Source organism: Hippopotamus amphibius, chromosome 9 (genome assembly GCF_030028045.1).
Source record: "Hippopotamus amphibius kiboko isolate mHipAmp2 chromosome 9, mHipAmp2.hap2, whole genome shotgun sequence".
In the NCBI taxonomy this organism is placed as follows: Eukaryota; Metazoa; Chordata; class Mammalia; order Artiodactyla; family Hippopotamidae; genus Hippopotamus; species Hippopotamus amphibius.
In genome coordinates this window covers 134,369,651-134,390,461 of record NC_080194.1, presented here as the reverse complement: position 1 = coordinate 134,390,461, position 20,811 = coordinate 134,369,651, and the positions used below count along the sequence as shown (strand labels likewise).

The window sequence follows — 20,811 nt, the reverse complement described above, 5'->3', positions numbered from 1 at the left end:
GTGTACAAGAGCATGTCTAAATAGACAGTGTACACACTTTAATTAAAAAATACCTGTTGCTAAAAAATCTTAACTATCATCTGAGCCTTAAGGGAGTTGTCATCTTTTTGCAATAGTGACATCAAAGACCACTGATCATAGATCACCATGTCAAATAGAATAATAATGAAAAAGTTTGAAATATGATGAGAATTACCAAAATGTGACACAGAGACATGAAGGGAGCAAATGCTGTTGGAAAAATGCTTGATGCAGGGTTGCCTCAAATCTTTAATTTGTAAAAAATGCAATATCTGCGAATTTCAATAAAGCAAAGTGCAATACAAGTGCCTGTAATGTTCTCCCAAAGATCTCCACCTCCTAATCCCCAGAACCTGTGACTGTGTCAGGTGACGTGGCAAAGCAGAATGAAGGTTGCCATGGCATTAAGGTTGCTGATCAGCTGACCTTAGAACAGGAGGGGATCGTAGATTATCCAGGCGGGCCCAGTATAATCACAAGGTCCTTACAGCAAGTGGAAGAGGGAGGCAGAGAAGGAGTCAGAGGGAGATGCAGTATGAGAAGAACTTCACCCACCATTGCTGGCTTTGAAGACAGAGGAAGCCCAGGATGAGAACAGCTTCCAGAAGCTGGAAAAGGCAAGGAAACAGACTCTCCCCTAGTGCTTCTGGAAAGAAACACAACCCTTCTGACACCTTGGTTTTAGCCCAGTATGATCCATGTCAGGCTTCTGCCCTTCAGAACTGTAAGATCATCAATCTGTGTTGTTTTAACCCACTAAATGTGTGTAATTTGTTATAGCAGCAGTGGGAAACTAATACACCCTCCTTCCTTCTTCACCCCCACACCCACTCCTGTTCTCACTCAATATTTAACAGATCAGATTGAATGGGTCCATCCCACGGGTGAGTACTTGGCATATAGGAATGAACCAAAAAGAAACAGGATCCCTCTTCTCAAGAGGGAAGATAGCCAGTAGAACAATAATTACACACTTCCCTTTGGTACTGCTTGAATTTACTGTTTGATCCTGTGAAGATACTACCTTTTCAGGAACTAAAACAAAACCAAAAACAAAAGCACACATTTTAAAAAGCACTTAAGGAAATGTGTAATTACAAACACAAAATTACAAAGAATGAGACATGTAAGGAACTAGGAGAATGTGTAAATCAGAGAAGTTTTAACTGGGGAGAACAGGAAAGATTTCTCCAAAGAGGTGACATTTCAGCAGAGATGATGAAGAAAAGAGGGGAAGAGTTTATAGAATATGCAAAGGCCCTGAGGTCAGATAGAGCATGTTGTATTGGAGAAACTGAGAGATCAGTTTGCCCAGAGTGTGTCTCCCAACAAAAGTCCTCTGTTCGAGAAGAGGTATTTCAGGACATCTAGGACTGCAGTTGCAAACTCAAGGGCCAATCAAAGTCAACCAAGTACTGTTAATGTGTGAAAGGCCTGGGTGTAGCACAGTAGGGAATGGTGGGGAGTGTGGTAAACTGGAGAAAATGGCCCATCTGAGGGGTGAGCTGCTACCCCTCTTCTGTGCACCATTCCCAGGGGAAAATGTAGACTCTCCTACATTTCAGTAGAAGCTGGAAATCTAGGTTTTTATGTGAAATATCCAGTTTTTAAACACTGGCACCTAATCTACATGAACACACATACACAAATCTCCAGCCAAATAAAATCCATTTGTGGGCTGGCTTTGCCAGTGGGCCATGTGTTTACAACCTCTGTCCCAGAACTTTGGGCCTGGAGGGTCCTCAGAGGTGACTGAGCCCACAGTTCCTGCCACACACACACTGGTCAGTTACAGGAGTTGCAGGAAATGTTCATAGGTCATCAAAATCTGGAATGATTCATTTTATTCAATATGAAAGTAGATTCAAGTTGGTCTCAGTAATAATATCCCCCTTTCATTCACTTGTATTCCAGATGTTGCTTTGAGAGGATGGGGAGGGGGAGGGGGATGGTTATGCTGGAGAATTGGGTCAGTCACACACAGCCAGGCTGGTTATGGCCAACGTGAGTGGTGTATGTGAGGGGTGGTCATGGCTGTTGGTGCTGGGGTCTCATGTTGTGCACGTAGCTTAGAGAAACAAACCACCCGCTTAGGGGGGACAACTAACACTGGCGGATCTGGTGTAGGTGAGGTCACCGCCATCCACCCAGCAGATGTGTTCCAGGGTGAGGGTGGGAATAGACATGGGACTCTGCCCGTCCCTCCACGGGTCTCGTTCCTGCTGTGTCCCTGACGGTGTGAGCGCCTTGCCTCACCGAGCACGCTCTCTCCCCTGCATTGTTCGTGTTGTACACTCGGGATCCCAGCGTCTGGCTGGCATTTATACACAGAGGCTGCTTTAGAGGAGTGCTGCATACCAAGCCACAGAGGCATTGCTTTGAGGATGTTTTAAGGGATTTCTCAATTTCACCTTCTGTGACTGTGTTGACTTCCATGCTGTGGTCCTCAGCCTCTGTATCAAATGTGACCCCACTTCTCTGCAGGTCTTGTTAGCATCTAGGTTCACCCGTGGAAGGGGCTGTCCGTGGAGTCTGCCATTGAACGCCTCCTTAGAGTGGGGGTTACAAGCCAGACCACCCGGGGTTTCCGTCCTGGCTCTGCCTCTTACTAGCCTGTAGCTTCAGGTACAGAATTTAACCTCTCCTTGGCTCCACGTTCTCACTCTGAAGTGCGGAGGTGGGAATGATGATGATGGTACTTAATTCACAGGGCTGTTGTGAGGGTTAAGTATATACATGCATATATATAAACGAGTATGTGTGTGTGTATGTGTACACACACAAGTATATATGGCTGAGATATATATATATATCTAAGAACAAAGCCCTGTAAGCTAGGTATTCATATGTCATGACTATCGCATATGTGTCCTGACAGAGCAGAGAACCCACTGCTCAAGTCCAGTCATCTCATTTTTATAGAGGACGAAATCAGAGAGGTCATGAGATTTGTCCAGAGGCACACAGCAAATTTTTGTCGACAGCGAGACCTGGATCTAAATTTCTTGCAGCCAGTTGGAGGGCCCAGTCCTCATTCGCTGGCCTTCACTGACAAGCCAGCCACAGCCCCACCGCTCCTACCCAGCCGTGGACGGTAGAGTCAGGGAGCGAGGCGTGGCTGGCGTCTTTTGAATGTAATGTGTCGGTTTGGAGGAAAAGAGCTGCAGCCTGTCCACTCTGGCTCAACCACTTATGGGGTAGAAGCTGAGGCCTGAGTGATGAGAGGGAACCAGCCCCGAGGAGGATTTGAGGGAGGAGTTCAGACAGGGGAACAGCAGGGGCACAGGTCCTGAGGTGGGAATCACCTCCAGGAGAGGTGACTCAGGCCAACAGCTGCCTCGGTCCTCTCCCTGGGGCCAGCGCTGACTCTTGGAAAACTGCAGGCTTCCCAGGGGTTTGCCTTGGTTTCTTCACCTACCGCCTGCATTTGCTCCCAACCAGGCCTCCTACTTCGACCCCACCTGCCCTTATCCCTTCCACCCTGTTTCTGAAAAAGGAAAAAGAAACACTTTCTGGAGGAGGCCTGCAGCATTTTTAAAGCTGTTCTTTTTTCTTTTTAATTAATTAATTAATTTGGTTGCATCGGGTCTCCGTTGCGGCATGCATGTGAGATCTATTTCCCTGACCAGGGATCGAACCCAGGCCCCCTGCATTGGGAGTGGGAAGTCTTATCCACTGCTCCACCAGGGAAGTCCCTAAAGCTGTTTTTGATAACAAAGTGCAGTATGAAAGGGGAGCAGATGTCTCAGGAGAGCAGCTGCTGTGCTTAGCTGGAGAGGCCATAGAGGCACAGATCTAGGTTTGCTTTCCCGCTGTGTTGCATGCCAGCAATTTTTTCTCCCGCAAGTTGGTTAAGCCTCAGTCTCCTCACCTGTAGCATGGGACTATCGGTTGTGCCCGCCTCCCAGGGTTGTTGGGAGAATCAAAGGAGCCGTGTAGGGGGAACTGAGCACAGCCTTGGCACAAAGTGGGTGCCCGTGATTGGCAGCTGGCGTTCTGAGGCAGCACCGTGGTTAGCATCAGCCGGACTTCTGCTGAGCCCTGCTTGCTCTACCAAGAACTGCCTAAAGCCATCTCAGATAGCTCCGGTGTGGGTTCTGTCAGACCTCTCTCCCCAGATGTGGCTGCGCATCAGTTCCTGGGCAATTAGTTCAAGAAATCGATGGCCTGGCTTCATCCCCAGAGGCTCTAGACTCAGTGGCCCGGGGTAGAGCTGGGGAAACCTGGGTCTTTATCTGGCATCTCGGGCATCTGTGAAGCCGCCGCGCCAGTCGGCAGCTGGCAGGGGTTGTCATGGGTCGTCTGCGCGGGGGACGCTGAAGGGGTGGCCGGGTCTCGGGTGTGCACGCCTGTCTGCTCTGGGTGGAGAGAGGGTTCTGCGGGTGGGGATGCGGGGCGGGGGGGTGTCTGGGAGCTGAGCCTCTACTAGCAGAGGAGGGGAGCTGGGGTGCTGCCTCTCTGCAGCCCGTTGGGAGCTCAGAAGGACTGGAAGCTTGAGCCAGGGAGGCCTGGAGGGTCCTGGAGATTCTGATGCACATTTTGCAGGGAGGGTGTCTTATGCCCCAGACTGCAGACCCGTCAGTGCAGGCCTTGTGGTAGGAAGACTTCTGAGGTTACCTGGTGGCCTCAGGGGTTAACGAGAGGCCCCCCAGTCTTGGCTCCTGAGGAGCCTGGGCTGGGAGTGAGCCCACCCAGAGATCGGAGTCCTCAGACTGTTAGCTGACTCTCCTGGCTGAGGAAGTAAAGTGATAGTGGGGCATTTGGGTCCCTTTCGCTCCTAAGCAATGCTGTGACAACACCCGGAGGCCCTGAGCAAGGTGACACGAGGACATTTTGGCTCCAGGACAGGCCAGGTTTTCATCTTGGGGGTGGCTGGTGTGCTAGATAGAGAAGAACAGAGTCCTGGTCTCAGCTCTGTTACAGTCTCATGACATGACTTACAGAAAGCCACTGACCCTGTCTGAGCCTCAGTTTCTTCAAGTAGAAAATGGACAACTGCACCTACCTCACAAGGTGGTTGTGAGGAATAAATGGGTTAATTCATAAAAAGCTCTTAGACTGTTAATGCTCAATGAACACAATTGCTACTTGTAAGTTACATCTGAAATTTCTGCTCACCCTGCAGCCACGCTAAGCAAAACCAAGGAAGAAACTGTGGGGTAACAGACAGAGAACGGTAGCTAGTAGCATGCATGATAACCATGCCTGTGAGCATTTGATCTTTATGCATTTTTAGGCATGGCCAGTGACCCTACAGGTGGCTATTCAGAGACATCCATTTTATCCTCAGACCGGGATCTATGAATGTAAATGCCTAGCAAGGCCTGGCAGGTGATAGAAGGGAGTGAAGTGGGCTGGGAGTGACAATAGGGAGTGGTGAAGACTGTGGCAAGTTGGAAAGCACGTACCCATTCAAGGCAGCAGCTGTGATTCTGCTGCAGACAGTTTCTCCCATGGGACAGTGTTGACCCAGTGTTACCAGAGCTCCTTGGGCTTGTCCCTCCCCAAGGGTATTCAGAGCTTTGGATTTCATAACACATAATGGTTGTATACTCCACATGCTGGTCTGCCCTTGCTTTTTCTGGCCAACAGTGTATTGCAGAGTACATTCTGTCTGATCATGTATAGTAGTGGCTGCCTGCAAATGCTGTATTTTATGTAATCAACCCCTATTGATGATAGTTTTGGTTGTTTTCAAACCTTAAAAAATGTAAAAAAAATACACACACACACAATTGATCATCACTATTCACTGAGTCCATATTTGCAAATTTACCTACTTGCTAACATTTATTTATGTGTACCCCTAATTCAATACTCATATTGCTTTCATGGTCATTCGAGGACACATGCAGAGTCAAAAATCTGGGTCTCCCAACGCACACATTCCCAGATCAGGGGGAACAAGGTGACACTCGGCCTTTTTGTTTCAGCTCAGACTATAAACAAGGGTCCTCTTCATGGTATATTTAGTGTCACACTTTTTGCATTTTTGTAGCTTCTTTTAAAAGTGATTTCACTGTTTAAAATGTCCTCCAAGTGTGGTGCTGAAGTGCTGTCTAGTTTTCCGAAGCACAGGAAGTCTGGGACATGCTTTATGGAAAAATACCTGTGTTAGATGAGTTTCCTTCAGCAAGAGTTACAGTGGTGTTGGCCATGAGTTCAATGTCAATAAATCAACAATATATTAAGTAAAGTGTCTTTAAACAGAAACACACATAAAACAAGTTTATAACATAGTAATTGGTTGATGAAAATGTTGGAACCAGGAGCTCGAAGCAACCTATCCATGTGTTTCCGCTACAGTGGTTCAGTGAGATCACTAATTCAGTGTTTGCAGTGACTTCATAGAGCATAACTACTGTGAACAATGAGAATGCTGTGTGTATACAAACACACATATACCTCTACACACACAAACATACATTTTTAGACTTCTAACTGAAAGTTAGCATCTCGTTCAATTAAAAACAATGTCAACAAATCATGTTATTAACAGAATTATTAACAGTATTAACAGATAGTAACAGTAACCACTTTGTTTCTACTTTTGCTACCACAACTTTCTCTGCAGGTTTAGAGTTGTAAGTGATGGGTTCTGAGTTCAGATGCTAAGGAATTCTAATTGCCACAGTCTTGAAAATAGAGCCTGCTATCTGCTTTTCAAAAGTGCTTTTCCAGATTTTTTCCCCCAAATGTTCCTTACAGCAAACCCCCAAGGTCAAAGGACAGACTCAGGCAACAAACATTTATTTTGCACCGACTGGCGCCAGGCAGGTGCTAGGCCTGGGGGTCCTGGTGGTGAAACAGATATATAAGAATTTCAGGTGGTGATTTAGTTGTGACGGCAATGAATGTGGTAAGAGAAGATTGAGAAAATTCACAATAAGTTTGAGGCTGATATATAGAGAGTGAGAAAACTGGGAAACCCTGAAACAGAGTAACTACCTCTAGGGGAAATCAAAGTTAGGCAAGAAGGAGGAGTAATCACAGCGGACAGAGGCGCCCAGCTGTACGCAGCATTTCCGGCATCCTTACAATGCAAACCCTGAGTGTTGATGTAACCGGAAATACTACATGTGACCAAATTGCTTCTGTGGGGAAAGAGGATAGTGTTGAATAGGACCTAAATTCTCATCTTCCACGATGGGAAATCAACATTTGATGTATAACAGTGAACAATCAAGAATTAGTGACATAATGCTACTTAGGTGTATGGACGTAAATGCAAAGACAACCCGCTGACTTGGTTCCCTGGGCTTTTCCGGCTTCCAGAGGCCGCCTATATTCCTTGGCTTGTGGCTTCTTCCTCTGTCTTCAGAGCCAGCAGTGTAGCATCTTCTAATCTCTGTCTCTGACCCTTCTGCCTCCCTCTCATAAGGACACCAGGATAATCCAAAATAATCATCCCTTCTCCAGATCCTTAATTTAATTTAAAAAGTCTCTTTTCTCTTGTAAGGTAGTCAGAGATTCCTGAGATGAGGATGTGGGCCTCTTTGGGGGTGGGGGGGGAGGACTTGAGCTCAGAGAGAGGTGGGTGGGGTCTTCTAGAGGAGTTTGAACTGTAAAATGGACAGGAAAGCACCAGAACACTTCAGCCAGAGGTCAGCAAACTCTGACCAGTGAGCCAAATCTGGCCCCTCTCTGTGTTTTTATTGTTTTATTGGAACATAGCCACGCCCATTTGTTCACACATTTGCTTTTGTGCTGCAGAGGCAGAGCTGAGTAGTTAGGACACAGAATGCAGGCCCTACCAAGCCTAAAGTATTTACCTGGCCCTTTGCAGAAATGGTTTGCTGACTCCTGGCTTAAACAATGGAAAAATATGATACGTATTTTAATGATAGTATGAATATTGAAGATAATGATATAAACAAACAAATAAGCATTAGGGGAGAAACAGTTGTAAAAGTAACAATAGCTAACATGTTTGTGTACCTGGCATTATTCTAAATGTTTTACATATTCACTCATTTAATCCTCATAACAATCATAGAAGTACTTTTAATTATACCCATTTTATAGATGAGGAAACTGAGTCAAGGGGGTAGTTAAATGACTTGCCTGTGGTCACATAGGGCAGAGCAGAGATTTGAACTCAGGCAGTCTGGCCCTGAAGCCCAATTTGTTATCCTACTGATTGATGCTGCAGGGGAGAGGCACTGCTTTTGCCTGGGGAACTGAAGGCAGTACTCAAAATAGTGGCAGTGCTTAACTGGGCTTTGCAGGATGTGTAGGAGTTGGACAGCACAAATGCCAGAGGACTTTGCTGGCTGCTGGGATGGGAGTCACATGAGGACCAGGGACTGAACAGCTCTGAGATTCAGAGACAATTTGGCTTTGCTACCAAGGGCAGACCATGGCTGAAATGGAAATGGTGTTCAACCCTAAGAGCTAGGACCAGCTACCTGATTTGTAAAGTTACACAAAATGACAATGCTGAACCCCTTGTTCCAAAATTATTAAGAAATTCAAGATTGCAACATCAGAGCATTAAATCAAGAACAGGGCCCTCCTCAGGGCAGTGCCCATGGGACTGCACAGGTCACACAACTGTGAATCCAGTCCAGCTGGGGGCTGAAGGGTTAAGCTGCCATTGGGTAGCTCCTTCTAGCCGCTGAGGCTGGACTGATCGAAAGGACTTGGCAATGGGGTAATTACAAGGCCAGGAGGCCATATATGGTCACGAGTCCAGGTCCTTCTCCAGGATGAGGAAACTGGGCACCAAGTCCCCTAAGAAATAGGACTGAGGTTTAGGGTGCACAGACCAGGAAGACATCTTCATCCCCAGAGTCCAGGGGTCAGAAAAGCAAAGGTATTAATGTTTCTGAAACATCCCTGAGGACATTAATCTTCAGACACCCATGAACCTGGAGCTTGGGTTGTTTCCTTTGGCAGAACCTCCCAGGACAATTTATTTTTATCAATAAAACATGGAAACTGTTGAGCCAGGCAACCACATGAAAAGCAGATTCCCAGAGTCTGTGTCTCACTTCCCTGCCCTTGCGAGGTGGAAGACTAGAGCCACAGTCATGGTCACACCAGTGTCTTTGTTGTTAAAGGGAGGAGGTGGGAGAGGCTGAAGGCAGAGGTGGAAGATGGGGACGTCATGGTGGGAAAGGGGAGGGGGCGGTAGTGATGCGGGGTCGCTATGTGCACAGCTGTCCTGACTCTTGCCTTGGATCTGCATGGGCTCAGGACCAGCTACATAGGTGGTTTCCCACACTCAGATTTCCTCTGCTTCCTCTTGCTCCTATCAGAGCCTGGCCTCTTCGGTTTGGGGTGATGTCTATCAATGGTTCTGACATTAGCCTAATTGAAATAATTCATACTAAGGTGTGAATGACTGAGTGGCTTGGTTCATTGGTTCCTGGTCACATTTTCAAAGAGCCTAGTAAGGCAAGTGAAGGCTCCCAGAATATATGGAAGAACTCCTTGATGGAGTAGGGTCAGGGCTTCGCTCTGTTTTTCCTGCATTTCATCTCCCTGTCTCACTTTTAAAAATAAAAGGGTAGTGAGCAGAATATGGGCTCTGGTATCAAGCAGACCCTCGTTCAACTCTCACTCCTCTACTCCCTATCTGTGTGATAACAGTAGCAATTGTGACTTAGAGCACTTTACTTCAACCTCTCTGAGCCTCACTTTCCCTAGATGGGTGAAGGGGATGATCAATAGCTCCTTTATTAGGTTGTTGGATTAAGTAAAAAGATTCCTGAGCCCAATGGCATAGAGTAGATCTTCAAGAGATATCAATTCCTGTTCCCCATTCCCTTCCTCTGACCTTAGAAAGCAAGTTCCTAGAGGGTTGGGCCTGTGTCATGGACTGACTCTGTGAAATGTCATAGAAACTGTCCTGATTGCACTGGAACCAGAGACCTGAGTGTGCCCTTGCCTTGCTGTGTGACCTAGGTGTGACTTGCTTACCCACTCTGGCCCAAAGTTCCTCTTCTGTGATAACATGAAAGTGATATGTCCTACCTTTAGGATTGGGGACGGGGAAGTAAAGGTGATAATACATGTAAAATAATTAGCACAGGGCCTCTGCTCCCCCTGAAAAGTCAATTCTCTCCCTAAAATGAAAGAAAAAACAATTTTTTGCACTCAGTTGTCCCCCCTCAAGAAAATGAGGATAATGCCTCCATGCCTCCCCTTTCACAAAGTACCTCTGAGGCCACGTGAAATAATGTGACCATTTGGAATAAAGGCCATTAGGAAAGGGGAGAGGACAGTGTCAATAATGTCGTGAGACGTGGTGAGATGGTTCAGACTTCCTGGAGATCAGACACTTGATTTCTGAATGGTGGCCCATGAGATTGTGTCTAAAAATTCAGGGCACATGTTTCTTTTCCTCCCTCCCTCTCTCCCTTCTTTCTCTTCCTCCTCTTCCTCCTCTCCCTCCCCCTTCCTCCCTGCTTCCCCCTCTCTTTTTCTTTTTTCTTCCTCACTCCCTCCCTCCCTTCCTTCCTTTCTCTCTTTCTTCTGTTTAGCCATGAGCAAAGTTATTAATGGGCCCTTGGCAGAGCAAGTTAATTTCTTTATTTCCTAATTAGGAAAAAGGGCAAGCACTGCACTAATGCTGGTGGCACTGCTTCAGCATGGAGAACCTTGAACTGACCTCAGGGTAGACAAATTCAGATTTCAAAAAAAATTAGTGTGTTTCAGAATATTCAGTGAGCTCAGCAAATGAGAGTCTAGGCAAAGGAAGGAAAGACAAAAAAAAAAAAGAAAGAAAGAAAATCAGGGGAGAGGACAAGAAGGGAGCAAAGATTTGGTTGAAGTCATCTTTCCCTTTCTCTAAGAATAGTGAGAGTCAGAGGCAGTGTCTGGAATCCTTGGATGAAACAATTCCACTGCCATGATCTCCAGTGGCCAAGAGAGTAGCGGGTTCAAAAAGGCCATTTCGGTAAAAAAATCCACAGCTCATATTCTAGGAGTACTCTTTTGATAAAACAAACAGTGCCCTGTTGATCTAAACTTATCAGTCATTTACACTTTAGCATGAATTACTTCAACCAGGTTTATCCTTTGATACTTGACTGAGATCATTAGCTAGCCACCTGACCGAGTGGGGTTCTCCAGAGGATGAAGGGGCTTATGTCTGTCCAGTGGTTGATGGGGTAACCAGTTCTTCTTCCCCTTCTTCTCTTTCTCCTCCTTCTCCTACTCCCCCTCCACCTCCCTCCTCCCTCTCCCTCTCCCTCTCCTGCTCCTTCTCCTTCTCTTTTTTCTGTAAGGGGAGCTTCTAAAACTTTTACCTTATATCCTGGTTCTCTGAGAAGTACTTATGTCCTTCCTGGAAGGCAGTCTCTTGCCTGATCATTCCATCTTTAACAAGGCTAGTAATGTCTTTGAAATAACAGATAACTTGCAATAAAAGTATTCTGTATGATACTGTAATATTGGATACCTTTCATTATACAGCTGTCAAAACCCATAGAATGTGCAATACAGAGAGTGAACCCTAACGTGAACTGTGGACTTTGGGTGATAATGACGCATCAGTGTGGGCGCATCGCGTGCAGCAAGTGTACCACTCTGCTAGGGGATGCTGATGGTGCGGGAGGCTGTGCACGTCAAGGGGCAGGGGGATACAGGAACTTTGTACCTCTGCTCAATTTTGCCGTGAACCTAAAACTGCCCTAAAAACCAAAGTATTTGTTTTTAAAAGTAGACAGTTCCAAATAAACCTAAGTTTGGACCTTGGTAGGAAAACTCAGGTTTTCTCTTTTACTCTTTTCATCTACATCCTTTCCTGCACCCTCTCAGGAGGAGTAGATTGAGATGCGGAGCAGCATATGAAGCCCAACCCAGCTCTCTGCCAGTGGCGGGCAAGTCTCCTCCCTTCTGGGAGCCTTGGTTTCCCCGTCTGGCAAATGGCACGGAGCTCCGGAAAGGTACCCACAGAACACCTGCATGGGGTTGTTTCCGGTGGGTCACTATTCCCATGTCTTTCAGAGGCGAGTCTGGAGCTGGGAAAACTGAAAACACCAAGAAAGTCATCCAGTACCTGGCCATGGTGGCCTCCTCCCACAAAGGCAAGAAGGACACAAGTATCACGGTGAGTGGCAGTTCCTGCCCCATGGCCACGACTTAGCAGATGGGCCTCCGGGCTCGCGGGCTGACCAAGGTAGACAGCATGGGTGGAAAGGCTAGGACTTGGCGTTATAAGGACTCAGACCTGTGTTTCCCTGCCGCTCCCTGGACAGCTCACTAGAGGGATGTTTTTCCTCCTGGAGGGGTCTGTTTGGGTCTAGCCAGTTTCTCATGTTAGCCAGGATCATCTACTGAGCGGTCCTGTTTTGTGAAATAGGAGGAGGAGTCTTGATGGATCAAGGCTTCTCCACTGTGGACCGGTGTCACTTTGGATGGATAATTCTCTGCTGTGGGGCTGTGTTATACCTTGGAGGATTTTTAGCAGCATCCTGGCTTCTCCCCACTAGAGGCTGGTGGCAACCCCTCCCCTCAGTTATGACAACCGAGAATGTCTCTAGACATTTCCAGGTGCCCTGTGGGGGGCATGGCCACCCCTGATTGAGAAGCACTGCCTGAACTGAATCTCTGCCAGTTCTCTAGTATTGAGGGACACCTGTCATTCTTCCACATGTCCCTCCAATGGGAACCCCACGGGATGGGAACATTGGTGTCACTCAGCACATGGGCTTTGGTCCAGTGCCCTTGACTGCACGTCTGCTATATGCCAGGATGGGGTCCAGCCACGAGTCTGAGAGACACTGTTATTCTAGTTACTGTGCTTTTGCACTCGTGGGAGAGACAGTCATCAAATAATCATACAGATCAACCCAAGAATGCAGCTTGATCAAGGGCTTAGAAGGAAAAGAAGAGCAGGTTTCTAGAGTCATCCCTTCTTGGGTGCATCCCTCTCTTCCTCCTCTGTCTCAGCCCCGCCTCATCTGTCCCAGAGCAGGTGACAAGCAATGGGGCTGTTTGACGGACCTGCCAGCACCTCTGTGTGAAGGTTTGGGGTGGGGGTTGGGGGTGGGGATGGCAGAGCGGAGGCCTGAAGAAGGCTTGGGGTGTCACCGGTTCCTGCCACTCTGGATCTTGCTTCCAGGGCTCAGAGGCGACACTGGAGCAGCACAGAGACCTGCTTGTCTGGAGGGCCTCAGAGATCTGGGGCAGGCACTGGTTGTAGCCTGGGGAAACTTCCTCCCTCAAACAGGTGCAGGAAACCCGAGGTCCAGCATGTCCACACTGACTCTGTCTCCGTGTATAGGAACAAATAGCCCCAAAGTTTACGTGGCAGTTAAACACTGTTTCCCACTGCCTTTCCTTTTCCTAGAATAGTGAAAATAAGTCATAATAATAATAATAATGACTGATCTTTATCAGCACCTGCTATGTACCAGATACTTTGTTTGTCTGCGTGAGAATAAGCCTCAGACAGTGTCTCATCGGATACAGTTTTAGAGAGCACACCTCGGCCCCGGCAATTAAAACACCTTTGAAATGTCTGCATTTCTAAGAAACGAGAAAGGAAAGCAGGCAAAACGGAAAGGAGATTGAATCCAAGAAAAGTTGCTGCTTTCCTAGTTGGAGAATCTTGGAGAATCCAGGCTGGCTGGGGGGTGGGATTGAAATCGTATATTCTCCAGACCCTGAAGTGCGTGTGATGGAAATAACACTGACGTTTGTTTTATACTGTATTGTTCAACTGCAGCAAGGCCCATCTTTTGCCTACGTGAGTAACTGGGAGTGTTTTCCTGGTGTGTACGGGAGGCACGGAGTGTGTTCAGATGTGCATGCTCCTGTCGCACCCACTGAGCCCTTAGCTGATGGTAGAATGGGATAGCTCCCCGAGTCTCACAACCAAACCTGCGAACGCACCGAAGTACCGTCCTGTGGGTGTCCAACGCTGGCGTGGGGCGCGACGCCACCCGCAGGGCTCCCATGGGAACCCCCAGGGTTGACCTCCAGCCTGGAATGGATTTCCCCAGTTCAGGATGAGTCCCCAACCCTTCCCACCAATGTGTCCACCACCGGTACCCCTGACTGGAAGCCCCTGCAGATGTCTGTCCTGTCTGGTTGAGCCTTTCGGGACCTTCTGGCCCTAAAGCTTCCCTGGCTTGATTGACAGTCAGTTAATGACACTGCTGTGGCATGCCTGTCGCCCCCCTCCCTGCCATCATCCCTAAACTTCTACCCCAAGCCCTGTCCCCTGTGCACTGGTGTGTCCCCGTGCATGTGTGTGCAGTGCGTGTCTGTCTTTGCATGCCGGTTGCTTGACCCAAGGCTCCAGAAACAGGAGTCTTGGGGTTCACAATGCACTAGCTTTGGTGGCACGGTAAGGCCCCAGCTATGCGACACACAACAGGGCCCTGCTAAAACCTCTGCATATGTAAACGCCTCTCTAACGCAGAGCTTGGGGGCTGGCATATGGGTCCCAGCCTGGAAGAGACCCTCAGATCAAGAGATCCTAGTGTGTGCTGGGATCACACTTCAACCCATCTTAGTTAGACCTGGGCGGCAGTCACATGGTGGATCAGATGGAGAATCAGGCTTCTTATTTGGGACCTGCTCCTGTGTGACCTTGGCTAAGTCACTTAACTTCTCTGGGCCACTGTCTTGTCATCCGTGAAATGAGTGGTGTGGACCAGATCTCCATGTTTAAAGCTCTTCTAAGAAGGATCTTAGGCCCCATCAGCTGGGGGATGGGGGTGGGGGGATGCGGTTCTAGAAATGGAACGTTTTTCTGGGGATATTGGGACCCCAAGTTTGTGTTGACAGACGTGACCCCTTTAGTCTTCTCCCCACTAGTCAAGCAAAGCCCTTTACTCTCATTGTAAATTTCCACAAGCTCCAATTATGGGGATTCCTCTGTGGCTGGGATTTTCATAGAGATAACACTTTCATCTTCTTTGGGAGCTGCACAGAAGGAGGGCTTGTGAATAAGTAAACACAGAAATAGGTAGTAGCTTCCTGTTCTGTTCCTTTAGGGACAGCCACCCATGATGCCCTCTTGGTGTGCAGAGGAGCAGGGAGAAAGCTGTGCACTCCCTAGCTTCTTTTAAGCCCAGCCCAGCTGCCCTGAATAAAAGGATAGGGGAACCAGCAGAGAAAAACAGGAGAAGGCCCTTGGGACCCACACTTCCCAGGGGCGGCCTGGAGGGGGAGCTGGGTGGGAGAGCCGCTGGGCCAGTCTGCAGCCGCCGTGTTGGGGGGCTAGGCAGAGAGCAGCTCGTTGCTTCCTGGCATGATTTACCTCGTTGGCCCTTTCCTGCCACAATTAATCACGTGACCGCGTTTGTGCACAGGAGCCCTCTCGGAGGGGGCCAGTGGGCTGTTTACAGTCTCAGCTGCATTTAACCTGATGAATGGAGCTCAGGCAACCTGCTTTGAAGCTTTGTTCTGCAGTTGGTTCGAAGTATTCCCGGTGGGTTTTACGCATTCCTTACTTGTCTTCCATAGGAGACTTCAGAAAACTGGTCCTGAGAAAGGAAAAACTGCAACTTTAAAAAATTGCACTAAAACCATCAGGAGCAGGGTTGTAGTGGTTTAGCTTGAAGAAGACTGCTTGTCAAACATAAGCAGCAGCAGGACCGCCACAGACAGCAGGGCAGGTTGTGCACTGCACCACTCCATGGATTTATTATGAAGTAAATGACCTCCCGATGTGGTCAGTGTGGGAGTTCTGAGTGGCAGTGATGTCACATAGATGAGCAGGCCCTACCTGGGAAAACGTGGCCTTCCTAGGGAAGCGATGTCCCAGCTGTAAGAGAGCTCAGACATTTGTTTCTCTTCTGAAATCCTTGAGTAAATCCAGACATGAGCATTGGGGTCTCAGAGTTGGTAGGTGATAGGCTAGGAGAGGACCCGTGGTTTAAGGGCAGAGTTTTGTGACAACATCTGTCCAAGGCAGAACTGTCGGTGCCTGTGTTGCTTTCTCCAGTAACTAGATGTGAATGAATTTTAGGGTGAGCTGGAAAAGCAGCTTCTGCAAGCAAACCCCATCCTGGAGGCTTTTGGCAATGCCAAAACGGTCAAGAATGACAACTCCTCACGATTCGTAAGTAGCAAAGCCACGTGGGTTTTCTGGCAAAGGCTCGGGTCCCCTGGTGTCACCTCCTGCCTGAGAATGCAGAGTGTGTGTTGTGCAGGGGGTGTCTGAGGCTGAAGGGGTGGAGGTGTGCATTGCGACAGCAAATCTGCATCTCCAGTCCTGTCTTGACCTTACAACCCTGCAAGTGCTCCAGCCACTCACTCCCTCATTCATTCATTCACTATTCATTCAACAAGTATTCATTGAGCATCTGCTGTGTACTAGGCTCCCTGTTAGAATGTGACATTCATAATTCATTCAGTAAATATTTACTGAACACCTAGGTGGTGCTAGACACATATCCAATGCTCATTGATTTATTCAGCAAAACATGCATTGAGTACCTACTGTGTACCAAGCACACACACGTTTCCAAAAAAAAAAAAACATTTATTAAGCACCCACTGTATACAATCATTCTGGCAGGCATTTTTACACACACCATTCTCTCTCTGCGTTTGTTTGGTTCATTTTTATTAAACACTTACTGTATGCCAGACCCTGAACTAGACTCAGAATCACAGCAAACAGTTCAGACGTGGTCCCAGCCCTCACAAAGCTTGTGGTCTAGTTTGGGGGCCAACAGTCAACAAGGCAGGACTTCCCACACAGGCTTTCCCAGGCTCCAAGGGTCCCCCTTTCTCACCTGAGCCTAACAGGGACAGGAGAACCCTGAACACGGCTGGTGGGTGACACCTAGACAAAAATTATCTTGTTGTACAAAAGAAGTGGGAGCCTCCATATGAGAGTCAGAAAGACACTTTCATGAGGAAATTTGGAGGAAAGACTGCATCTGAATTCCAGTAGCGAGGGAGCCCATGCTGATTTGTGGGTGCCCCTCTGAACCATCAGTTACCAGATGGGACCCTGTGGAAAACTCTTTGTGGAAACCTCTGCCCTGCCCACATAGAACTGCCCTGTGGGTATCCCTGCATACGCACACGCATGGGACCCAGCCTTGTCAACCCCAAGGCCCACTTCTTATAACAAATAATTATGCCGTGTCCCCTTTCCTCCCCTGAAAAATTAGGGTCATACATAACATCACCTACTACACACATTAGATTTAAAAAAAAGTCATGATGCCCTTGCTGTATTATGAAGGAGAAAGAAAACAATTCATAATTAAAATGTGCATTTCAGCTTATCGATGCTCGGGTCAGACCATGTACAAAGACACAGTGAACTAGTTAGACACTTGGATTTATATCCAGAATCACTGTGACCTTGACAGGCTGATACAGGGTGGGGGGGGCTGGTGTCTGGGGACTGAGGCCATGGGATGGGATTTTCCACAATGATGACATACGCTTGGGAAAGCTCTGAACCAAAGAACAGTTTTCTCTAGAGTTACATAGGTGCGACATTCTTACATTAGAACAACATTTAACATTTTTTTGTGTATTTTAATCTAAAACTCCATTAGGGTCTAAGCTCAGCTAATTATAAACAGGTTTCTCACCTCCGTGAATGTCAGGTGGGACATTTGAAAGTCGTAGGGGACATGGCTAATGCTTGGTGTCTGGGACTCCCCTGGTCACTGCAGGACACCCAGCATCCTTGGCCCCTGTCCACTAAGAGCAGTAGGTGCCACCATCTTGTAACAGCTCCAGTATCTCCCCCAGATTTCCAAAATCCCCATGGTGGTTATGTTGGTTCCACCCGGAAGCGCTGCATTTGTGTGTTGCAACCCAGTGCAGAGTTTCCAGGGTGTCAGTAAATGAGAGCAAATTCCAAGCTAATCCCTGAAATGCCCCCCTCACTGGTGCCCCAGGCCTTCTTGGGTGGGAGGCGGGATGGCTCCAGGGCTGGCGGGTTCCTGTGTTGCAGTTGCAATGACATTCATCGTCCCAAATCATTCTACTATCTCACTTCCTGATGGAGAAAGAGTGAGGGTTTTGAGGAGGCCCAAGCAAGCCTAGGAGATGGTGCCTCCCCACAAGTAATCATGGGTGTGTGGGGGCGGTAAGGACGTGATCCTTTGTCAGCTATTAAGAAAGTAGGAAAAGGGCCCGTGCTGCCAGATGTGGGACCTGGCTGTCCTTGGTTTTGTGGTTCAGCTGAGGCGGAAGGCAGATGGATTGGCATCTTTTCCAAGTGGAGAGATCTGATGGGCTCCGGGACTGGGGCATGGCCCAGACCTGCCTACAGGGCCTGCTCGGATAGCACAGCTCCCTGGTGCTCACCTGTCCCAAAGAAGCGGTGTCATTCGCAGCTGGATGAACTTGGGCTTGATTGATCATGGAGGCCCAGCATGTTTCTGGGCAGGGGGGCAGGGGGGAGCCCTCTGGCTCCTGGGTGTGGCAAAACATGCTTTCTACTCTTAGGAACACTGCCACATTGGGTGGGTCCCATTAGCTCCTTTAGCCTCAGTTTTTCCACCTTTAAAATGGGGAGAGCTATGATGGACTGAGGGTCATTTCAAGAGCAAGTGAAATTGATTTGAGAAGTGTTTTCTAAGTTCTGCTGTTGCTTTAAGGCCCTGGATTGCCTCTGCTCAGGAAATGGTGACCTGTGAGACTCTTGAGTGTTTACAAGAACCTTGCTCTGGTTTTTTCTTTTCCCTGAATGCTCCCTGACTTCTCCCTCCCCACTTGCCTGCAGCATGAGGGTGACGGGCTAAGGCTGGGGAACCCACCCTGAACTGTGCTTTCCTGTTGGCAGGGCAAATTCATCCGCATCAACTTTGACGTCACGGGTTACATCGTGGGAGCCAACATTGAGACCTGTATCCTTTGCTGAGTCTGGGCCCCTGGGACCCCCACCTTTGGCCCCACCAACCTTCTGCCCAGAGCCCAAGGGGACCCAAAAAAGAGCCACCCCTCCCTCCCCAGGCGCTTGGGTGCCATCCAGAACAAATCTTCCCTGGGGTGGTTTTTCCTTAACAGCAAGCCTTGTAGTGTGGTGGTTCCCCAGGTTTGGGGACCCCAAGCAGCCTGCGTCTGGTCCTGGGTGGACCTCTCCCTAGCTGAGGGATCTTGGGCTAGTTACTCCACCTCTCTGTGCCTCATTAGTGAAATGGCGATGATAATACCTGCCTCACAGAGGTGTCATGAGAATCAAGGGAATTAATTCGCATAAAGCTTTTAGAACCATGACAGGGTGAGGACTGGTTGAGTACTGGCTATCGTGGGAACTTCCCTTCATCCTTTTCGAGGCCAGGGTCCAAAGCCAAACCCGGACTCCTTATCCTTCTTAGAAACAGAGCAGCTCCAGCCCACAGATAGGACGTCAATAGCAACAGAACTTTCCCAGAGGGACAGCCTGCTTCCAGCAAAGCAAACAGGAAGCTGTTTCTGTAAATCTAAGGAATCAGAACTCCACCAGCCCACCAGTGCCCACTCATGTTCCTTAGCGTCCCCGTGGGGGCTCGGGCGTGGCCAGGGTCACCTGAGCAGGCACCATCCCCACCTCCCAGAGCCAGCCAGGATTAAGTGAGATACAGCACAATACACCCATCTTCTCCTGCAGGGGACAGAGAGACCATAAATAGCCTCACGTGGGCTCAGAGCAGGTATGGCCACCCACTGAGTTCCAGTTTTCAGAAGTTTCTGGATTTGGGAACTGCAGATGAGAGTTTGTGGCCCTGTATTATACGAGGCCTTGAGAGGAGAAATTGTCTACATGACCTGACATGACAGAGCAGGGGGACACAGTCTAATCCAGTGGATCTGGGGACACAGAGAAGAAGTGATCCTTCATTCTTCAGCGGTTAGGATTTTGCAGGTTGCATTATAGTCAAAAAGAGCCTGGTTCTTATGTGTGGGAAATCCACTTGGCACAACAGCCCAACCACCCATGTGCCTCCCCCATCCCCACCCCCTATGGTTTCCACCCCTCCCCCCACAGCAGACCAGCTCTTCTTAGATTAATCGGTGGGGCATGTTTACAGTATCCTGAGGCTAGGCAGCTAGTCAGCTGCGTCAAGGTCACTCAGCCAGCTGAGACTGGTACCCAGCTCTGTGAAGCCCAGTCCCTTGGCTGGGGTGGTTTTGGCCACTGCAGACACTTGGCTTTGTCACTTCCTAGCTGTGTGCTCCTGGGAAATGAGCCTTGCCTGAGCTTCCCTGGACCTCAGTTTCCCTATATTGAAAATACAGATAATATTTGCCCTTAGTCCCTAGGACGGTTTGCGAGGTTTCAACGAGACAGTGCATGTCAACCATTTAGCACAGGGATGAACCAGTCATAGATGGTGTCATTGTTTTCACTCTGTAATATCTAAAGACAGCTCACTCTATGGAAGAGGAGTTGGTGATGGCTGTTGGGGAGACATCTCATTTCGTGCCCCTCCCATAAGTCTTTCATCCCGGAGTCCTTCGACTCCTGTCTTTTTATGCTTTCCTTTTTTATGCTTTTTTTTCCTGCTCTGTTCCCCTCACTTCTCCCTGGCACTGGGGTCTGCCAGCAGCACCCAGTGGTCTCATTTTGGATCCGTAAGCCAGAACTGGAAGGTCAACTCATGTGGACCAGGCTTGACTCTGCCCTGGCAATCAGACTCTCTGAACTCTCCAGGGAGCCTCTCCTGGGTCCTGGAGATTTCCCCTCCAGCAACTGGTGTGACAGGGGTTGGGGAGGAACACGTGATATCCCTGGGATTCTTAACTCCTCCCAAACCAGATCTGCTAGAAAAGTCACGTGCAATTCGCCAGGCCAGAGACGAGAGGACGTTCCACATCTTTTACTATCTGATTGCTGGAGCCAAGGAGAAGATGAGAAGTAAGTGATGAGCA

General features: G+C 48.5%; 1 protein-coding gene across 4 annotated transcripts in view; it reads left to right on the top strand.

Annotated features, from left to right (window-relative positions):
• Window positions 1-20,811, top strand: part of MYH11 (myosin heavy chain 11) — a 103,103-nt gene that overhangs the window by 31,146 nt on the left and 51,146 nt on the right. For 2 of the 4 annotated variants that reach the window (XM_057750397.1, XM_057750399.1), the window contains exons 4-8: window positions 11,977-12,079; window positions 13,700-13,720; window positions 15,953-16,045; window positions 18,743-18,806; window positions 20,699-20,797. In XM_057750397.1, the coding sequence (XP_057606380.1) occupies window positions 11,977-12,079; window positions 13,700-13,720; window positions 15,953-16,045; window positions 18,743-18,806; window positions 20,699-20,797 (380 nt within the window). The remainder of the gene's footprint in view (window positions 1-11,976; window positions 12,080-13,699; window positions 13,721-15,952; window positions 16,046-18,742; window positions 18,807-20,698; window positions 20,798-20,811) is intronic. The other 2 variants (XM_057750398.1, XM_057750400.1) reach the window with 1 other exon arrangement.